Source organism: Sciurus carolinensis, chromosome 1, assembly GCF_902686445.1.
Source record: "Sciurus carolinensis chromosome 1, mSciCar1.2, whole genome shotgun sequence".
Taxonomy (NCBI): Eukaryota; Metazoa; Chordata; class Mammalia; order Rodentia; family Sciuridae; genus Sciurus; species Sciurus carolinensis.
The window spans coordinates 88,434,563-88,442,597 of record NC_062213.1 but is presented as its reverse complement, the minus strand read 5'-3'; the positions used below and the strand labels follow the sequence as shown (position 1 = coordinate 88,442,597).

Below are 8,035 nucleotides of genomic sequence, written 5' to 3'. Positions count from 1 at the left end.
TACAACACCAGGATACACCCTGACACATTATCACAAAGGCATGGAACTCAACCGGCAGCAATTCAATCCCCAGCACTTCTCCAACCACTTCTTCCACCCTCCCGTCACCCTGCATCTCCTTTCACTCCACCTATCTCTCTTCAATTCATTTACAGTTTATTATCATTATTTTTAATTAGTGTCCTGTGGGTACACCAGATGCTGAGACCCACCATGCCATATCCATGCATGCTTGTTTGAAATATCCTATGGGCAGGAAATTTTCTGAGTCGAATTTTGAGCCCTGTATGATGTGATTTCTGATTACAGTTGATTTCTGAGATTTTCAGGAAAGACTAAGTAGCTCATAAATTTTGGGTATAGTCTGGTTTCTTGTGAATTCAGGAAAAGGACCTAGACCTGTGTTCTAGGTAATGAGGAGCCAAATTAGAGTCCACTATACAGAACAAGAAGATGACTAATAGCTGCCTTGTATTTTTAAATTTTTTATTAATTCTTTTTTTTTTTTTTTTCACAGTACTGGAGATTGAACCCAGGGGCATTTTACCACTGAGTTACATTCCTAACTCTTAAAAAAATTTTTTTTTGTTGTTTTATTTTGAGACTTAGTCTCGCTACATTTCCCAAGCTGGTCTTGAATTTGTGATCCCCCTGCCTCAGTCTCCTGAGTTGCTTGGGATCACAGGCATGTGCCACTGCACCCTGGCCAGTTGCATTGCATTCTTATTATACAGGAAGTGGCCTGTTGGCAGAAGTTAGAACTCTGGGTAGGCTGTGTGGATGATGTGAGGAGTCCCCAGCCTAGCCCCAAGATGAAGAGCCAAGCAGGATGTGGGGGAAGCACAGAAGCATTGCCCAGTCTGGGCACTCATAATATGCAGTTGATCATCTCTGTTCCCAGTATCTATTCTTCTCTCCCTACCTTACTCCTAGGTACCTTTCTAATATTTCTCTACTTTTCAGGCCTACATGACTATCTTTTTTTTTTTTTTAATCAAAACTGATTCCCAAAGCAGGATATGAAGTAACCAGCACAATTTAAATGGACAAACCCTAAGATATATTTGCATTTTTTAACAAGGAATGGCACATTAGGCAAAAATATTAGGGAATTTTCAGAGTGGAACTTTGGACATCAACAAAAGAGGAGGATAAGTTATGTGCATGTACCAGTACGTAACAATGAATCACACTATTATATTATATTATATTACATTATATTATATTATAATGCACCAGTAAAAATATAGGGAAAAAAGGAGGAGGAGGCTATCTTAATGAGAGGTAACAATGTCTGATAACTGATATATTTCCTGCCAGAGTTTCAAGAGAAGGAGGTGCCCTCCTTCTAAACAGCCATAGTTGAGGGAAGGAGAGAGTCTAAGCAGATATACTATCAGGTTGGAAACTTCATTAAGTATTTACATGAAAATTCAGGTTCCTCATTGCTCAGGTATGGTCACATGGCTCAGAGAGCACAAGAAGTAGAGCCAGGAGGTTGGACCTGAGAAACTTCTAAAGGTTTGATACAGTGACTTCTCTGCTGCAGGAGTCCTGGGACTGAGACGTGGTTGGGGAGGGTTGCAGTGGAAGGAAAGAAGGAACAAATAAGAGGAGGTACCATAAGGTGAGGTCATTAGGGTGAGTAGAAAAGAAGAGTTTCCTAATTTCTGAGGGTTTAAGTTTTTAGGAAGGGAGGAAGGGAAAACACATGACACTTCTGTCTTTGGGGAACTGGATGGCAGGGGCATTGGAGAGTGGTTGGTAAATCTACTCATTAGTAGGAAAATGCCAGTTCTGGTGCAGGGGACTGAACATTGACCTCTCTAGACTTTTTACCAATGTTTGACATCCAAGTGAGAGCCAAAAAAAGCTCTAGGTGAACCTTGTGGACATGAGACTGTGTCTTCTTCAATTGAAGATTATAGGGTTGACTGGTGGAGAGAAGGTGGAACAGAGTGGAATGTTGATTGGAGTCTGAAGATGTCAGGGTTACCTGCTGGAACCTGAAGTTCTGAGACTCTCTTGTGCTATAGAGGGTCCAAGTTCTGCATGCCCTCTATACAGAAGTCAGGGTTGGCCTGAGCTGGGAAGTGGTTACTAAGGTAATAGATGAGACAGACAACACTTGATGCTTGGGATACTTGAGGGTGGAGGGTGACACATTTTCACCCTGTCTCCTGCTCTTTTTAGTTCACCAACTTCGGGAACTAGGAATGGGTGGAAAAAACAGTGGTGTCTTCTAGTACTCAGTGGTCATTCACTGGCCACCTTTTCTCTTCCTGCCCATCACACTATGCCAGCACATCTCCATCCTTCTGCAGCTGCTACAGGCAGATCTATCATGTGGGCACTAACAGCCCTCCTGCTCCTAGGTGAGTCTTCAGATGAGGCAGTAGCACCAGAAGGACTTTGGGTGGGAGAGAATAGGTTGGGGCAGGGTGTGTGGGATAGGGGAAGTGGCCATTCAATCCTCAGATTTCAAGTGTTCATTATCTATTTTTTAAGAAGAGAGCTTTTGCAATGTTGGGATAACTGGGGACAGAAGAAACATGCTTTGAGGCCATTAGTCTTTCCTTGTTGGTCAAGAGTCTTTCTTTCCTCTCATCCCCAATATTTCCCTACTTACTTCTTTTTTGTTTTGCAGTTCAAGGCAGTGGGCAAGCTGGTGAGTCTCAATGCATCCCTCAACCCAATTTTCTAAAACTTCCACTCCAATCTCCCTAGGTAATCTGCTTGGGTAAACTCCCCAATTTTTGACTGTCCTGAAAGTGTCTCTTTTCACTCTTCTTCAATCCCTGACTAAGTTTGCTTGCACTCACTCAGCAATGCGTTTGCTTGCAATCACATCAGATGGAGTGATGGTTTGTAGCCCCATGAGTATGGTCTCCTTTCTGTGGGGATGGGTTAGTATGTGAGCAGGTCCTGGAAACTGGGGTTTTCTAAGATTTCCCAACCTCGGGTCATATCTTTGATGTACCTCACCTTGGTTCTCTTTCCTATGATGCCCCGCCAACATAACCCCAGCTACACTGGAGAAGCCCATATTGTCTCTACACCCGCCTTGGACCACGATCTTCAAGGGGGAACGGGTAACCTTGCGGTGTGATGGATACCACCCCCTGCTCCTGGAGCTCCGTCCCATCAACACTCTCTGGTATTTGGGCCACCTACTCCTGCCCTCCCACAAGAAGAGCATTGAGGTACAGACACCAGGGGTATACCGGTGCCAGACACGGGGAGCACCTGTCAGTGACCCCATTCATCTCTCTGTATCTAATGGTGAGTGGTCTGAGCATAGGGAAGTGAGCACATGGGCCTCCTCTGGTGATACTGGCCTTCCTATCAGGAAGCACACTTGTCCATTCCCAAGAGGCAGGACTACTTCAGTCTCTGGAGTAGGCAGGGGTCTGAATAGTGCTGTGGGAGAGATGAAATAAGGTTTGCCTGGCTCCAAAGTTCCCCCTTAATCTGCCACAGTGTGAAAAGAACATTTCTGTTTGTGTCTCAGATCAGCTAGGAAGAGCAAAGGCTTTGAGGACCTGGGATATTAGACGGAGAATTCTGGGGAGATGGGCAGGCAAAAAGTAGATCAAAGCAGGAAAAGTGGCCCTGGATAGGCTGAGCACAGCAAGAGGGAATCAGACTGGCAGTATTAATACTTCTCTGTACATCACTGTTCATATCAGTAATGTAGGGACAATAATAGTATCTATCTCTTTGTTGTGAGGATTAAAAATGAATTATGATATGATGTTGAAGAAAAAAACAGCAACTTAATCAAAATTTAATTAGAGGCAAGTACACACATGCACAAAGGAGTCAACTGAGAAACTGGAGATAATTGAAGGGTTTCAAAACATGGTAAGAAAAACAATAATTTGTTCACTAAGGTATAGAATTGGCCACTTCATAGGGAGTATCATATAAACCTTAGCCTGGTAGATCACCGTTTATATTTAGAATTTAAGGGATGTCTTTCTATGTTCAAATTAGCACTTACACTTCATATTCATACTCTGAATTTTCCTGTTTGGCAATTGTTAGAACAATCATACACTAACTACAACAGACAATGTTTTGTAGTTTATAGACTGAGAGTGGCACATGGATTGTGGTTATTGCAGAATTCTTTCTCAATGCATAGTATCTAAGATGGAACATTGTATGCATTAGAGTTATTAAGTGTTAGCTATGATAATAATGGTGATTGGATAAATATGAGGTGCTATGGGAGGTACCTAAGGCTGTCCTGGGGTGTCGGCAGTGTTCTTTAGGAGATATGATTTAAACCCAGGACAAGTAAGTCTCAATTTAAATCTGTGAAGGAGGGGCTTCTTGGCTGAGGAAATAGCAGATGCAAAGGCCCTGGGTTCAGAGCAGAGCCAGTTTTCTCAGCACTTCTGTATGGTTGGAGGTAAAGAAGAAATGTCACAGAGGAGAACACTGAGTGGGTGCTGAGAAAGTAACCAGGGGACCAGGTCAGGAAGGCCCTGAAGTTATTCTAAGGAGTTTAAGCTTAATTCAGAAGGGCTAGACCCAAAGAAGGCACATCTTTGCCTCCCTAGTACCTAATGAGAGACTGCTTTTTTTCCTTCTTCCTGACGCTAAACCTTCTACTCTACGAGGCTCTCAGCTGCCAGTTACCCAGGAAGACCAGCCCGTTGAGGAAAGGGGGAAGTAGGTGGTGGGGAGGAAAAGGAGAGCAGCTATGGAGGAGAAGCAGGGACGTTAAGAAGAGGAGACCTGCAAGGCTGGTCTGACTGTGGGGTAAACCGTGTCTGCTTGTCGGTTGTAGACTGGCTGATCCTGCAAGTGCCCTATGCTGCAGTGTTCGAGGGCGAACCGCTGGTTATGCGCTGCCGTGGTTGGTATGACAAGGTGGTCTACAAGCTTCACTACTACCACGACGACCAGGCTGTACGCTACTTCCATTCTAGCACCAACTACACAGTGTTGCAGGCACGTGCGAGCGACAGCGGGCGCTACCAGTGCTCTGGCACCATGCGCATCCCAGTAGAGAGCGCGCCCATGTTCTCCGCCAAGGTGGTTGTGACCGTGCAAGGTAGGGAATACTTGTGGCCCGGAGACGCTAGGAAATTCTGGGACAGGAACAGAGAGGGGAATGGGGGGAAGTTTAAGCCGCTGCTACTGGAGGGTTTCTCAGACCGCGGACGCTTGAATGAATGGGTGACCTGCAACCGGCTTGTAGCCTGGTGTCACTTCCCACTCCCCAACTTCTTCTATCCGGGGACCCCACAGTCTCAACCAGAAGGTCAACGGAAGTGGTAGAAGGCGCTATGCTACTGGGACGAGGGATCAGCTCCCGAGCGTCCCGCGTGACAAGTGCAGCCCTCCCGCTTCTAGGCTGGAGAATACGAGCTGAGTGTCAGTTGGGAGGTAGCCAAAAGCATCTGGCCTGGTCCCGATTCCCTTCAACCTTTTCAGACCCTTCGTAGACTCTGATCCTCTCTGCCCCACATTTCAAAAACCTTTCCTCCCTCTCTCCACGTGTACACAAAGGCTCTTGGCTCCACTACTCTTGGGTCTCCAGGTCCGCTAGGTCCCTGCGCTGGAAAGGGGGAGGGAAGGGTCGCCGAAGGTGGACAGGTTGGCCTTGGTTTCTCTCTTGTCCGACTCCACCCCTGTCCAAACACAATTTGCGTTTTTCCGCCTCTGAACTGCCCTCTCTGCAGAGCTGTTCCAGACGCCAGTGCTGAGGGTAATGAGCCCTAAGGAGATCCGCGGCGCGGCGCACCGCCGGGTGGTCCTGCGCTGCGAGACTCGCCTGCACCCGCAGAAGCGCGACACGCCACTGCAGTTCGCCTTCTACAAGTACAGTCGCGCCGTTCGCCGCTTCGACTGGGGCGCTGAGTACACGGTCCCCGAGCCCGAGGTCGAAGAGCTTGAAGCATACTGGTGCGAGGCGGCTACAGCCACTCGCAGCGTCCGGAAACGCAGCCCCTGGCTGCAGCTCCCGGGGTTGGGTGAGTAATCGCCCTCCTTACCTGCACGCCTACCCACCGCCAGCAGCCCAGCCTCCTCCTCTCCGCTCCCACAAGTCGCCTTTTCTCCTTCCCCCTGTCCAGCCCTTTTCTTTCCAATCTCCACATCCTGGTCCTATTTCTCTCACTCCCGCCCCACCTCTCTTCCGTGCCGCTATTCGGGTCCTCCTCGTTACTCTCCGCCAGCCCAGAGTTTCTCCCGGACTCCCGAGCCTAGGGCCGGCGATTTCAGCCGTACGTCAAGTGGTGTGTTGCGTTTACAGGCTCTTCCCTGGATCTGGCATCCACCCACACCCCAGCCCCACAGGCTGCAGCCTTGGCGCCAGGTAACAAGCCGTTCTCCTTTAGAAAGCCCCCAGTGGCTAGATCGGTCCCATCGGTCACCTCTGTCCCTAACGCCACCTCAGTTGGGCTGCAGTTCCCGGCAGGCAGAGTCCCCACTTCTGGGCCACCCGCCTGCGCTCCTCCGACGCCCTTGGAACAATCCGCTGGAGCTCTGAAACCCAACGTGGACCTTCTGCTCCGAGAAATGCAGCTGCTCAAAGACCTTCTGAGCCGGGTGGTTCTGGAATTGAAGGAACCACAAGTCCTCCCAGAGTTCAAGGGAACACGGGAGACCCCTACTTCGCATTTTCCTTTGAGCCAGGGAAGCCACCAGATGACTCCTGTGGAGAGTTGAAGGGCGGCTATCTTCCTCTCTCCAGGTTCATTTCTCCCAGATCTCTCCTGCTTCCTTCCCCTAGCGTGCAGGCCTTTCTGAGCTATTTCTGCATCTCTTTGTTTTGCTGTGGTTTTTAAAGTGCGGTAGCTGAGGATTTCGCCCTCACACAGCAGCTGGTAACCACAAGCATTCTCTCTGATGTGTTCCTTCTCACAGAATTCCGTTAGGGAAGTAGAACTTGGTATTTTGCTTCATTGTAGTTTCCTTTTGGAGTGAATTTAGTCATCCTTAGCGCAAATAAGTCTAACGTACATATTTTGGCACAGGTTACTTTTTGGTATTTTAATTCATTGAGGTCACTGAACACTAGAACATTTTGGGGTTAAGTGGAATTATTCATAATGAATTTACTTCTCTGTTAATATAAAAAAGACTTTCAATCCTTTTATGTGTTTATCCTCAAGTTATGAGTTCTAGTTCCTTTCAGAGAGGGAAAGTTATTTGTGTGGTCTATCCATTCATAGGCTATGAAGGTCAGTGTTCACCTAGAGGCACCCTCTCACTCCAAGCGCACCCCTTGCCCCCATGCAGCCACCCATGGGCTCTGGAAGCACCAGGCATGTGGGCCACACTAATCTTAGTGAAAAATTAAACAAGTGATATCATTTGCATTGAGACATCTCTTTGAGGAAGTTTTTAAACAAATCCTTGAAATTGCTGAATCCACATTTTTAGCAGCATTTTTCTTCTTTAAAAACCATTTAACACTAACACACAGCTATATTTACATGTTCAGATCTAGAACCCACCCTACCTGAAGACTTTTTTGGCACATGAAGGAAGAAAAATGAGAGGCCATTTCTATTGCAATTTCAGGAGTTTGCTCACTAAAAGTCTAATTTCCATGCCTCCTCTGGTCTGTCTACTACAACCATAGATTCTCTGCAGAGCTGGTATGACTTGATCTAATGCATTCTACTGTCATGTATGCTAATTAGGACAAATAAAAAATTAATAAAAAAGAATTCTTACTCTCTTTAGATTCATATTCTTCTTTGGTTAAGTTTGCTGTTAAAGCTGAGAACTAATAACAATTGTATCCTACCATTCTTTACTTCTATTTGAAAGATATCCAGTCATATTCCATTTTCCATTTATTTCTGAATGGTTAAAATAACATTAACACTTTTCATCATATTATTCTTAGAATTATTCTTCACTATTATGGTTTGGATATGAGGTGTCCCCCAAAAGCTCACGTGTGAGACATTGCAAGAAGGTTCAGAAGAGAAGTGATTGGGTTTATGTAAAAGTCTAACCCAATCAGTGATTTAATCCCCTGATAGGGATTAACTGAAAGGTAACTGAA

The 8,035-nt window shown here is 46.4% G+C and overlaps 1 protein-coding gene across 3 annotated transcripts; it reads left to right on the top strand.

The window, feature by feature from the left end:
* The first annotated feature begins 2,264 nt into the window (after positions 1-2,264).
* Positions 2,265-7,647, top strand: Fcrlb (Fc receptor like B). Of its 3 annotated transcripts, none has more exons than XM_047560969.1 (6): positions 2,265-2,375; positions 2,648-2,668; positions 3,028-3,282; positions 4,799-5,065; positions 5,697-5,987; positions 6,269-7,647. In XM_047560969.1, the coding sequence occupies exons 1-6, from the start codon at positions 2,297-2,299 to the stop codon at positions 6,682-6,684; spliced, it is 1,329 nt and encodes a 442-aa protein (XP_047416925.1). In that variant the 5' UTR covers positions 2,265-2,296; the 3' UTR covers positions 6,685-7,647. The 3 variants fall into 3 exon arrangements, with proteins under 3 accessions (XP_047416925.1, XP_047416930.1, XP_047416939.1); XM_047560974.1 differs by having other exon boundaries at positions 5,842-5,987; positions 6,269-6,657; XM_047560983.1 differs by lacking the exon at positions 2,648-2,668 and having other exon boundaries at positions 2,345-2,375; positions 5,842-5,987; positions 6,269-6,657.
* The last annotated feature ends 388 nt before the right edge of the window (positions 7,648-8,035 follow it).

What these genes read in the sequence shown, in the direction of transcription:
- Fcrlb (XM_047560969.1), top strand. Translation starts at nt 2,297, where the DNA reads ATGCCAGCACATCTCCATCCTTCTGCAGCTGCTACAGGCAGATCTATC. An exon ending in TCAAGGCAGTGGGCAAGCTG is followed by an intron (nt 2,669 to 3,027) that starts GTGAGTCTCAAT and finishes ACATAACCCCAG; the next exon opens with CTACACTGGAGAAGCCCATA. An exon ending in GGTGGTTGTGACCGTGCAAG is followed by an intron (nt 5,066 to 5,696) that starts GTAGGGAATACT and finishes CCCTCTCTGCAG; the next exon opens with AGCTGTTCCAGACGCCAGTG.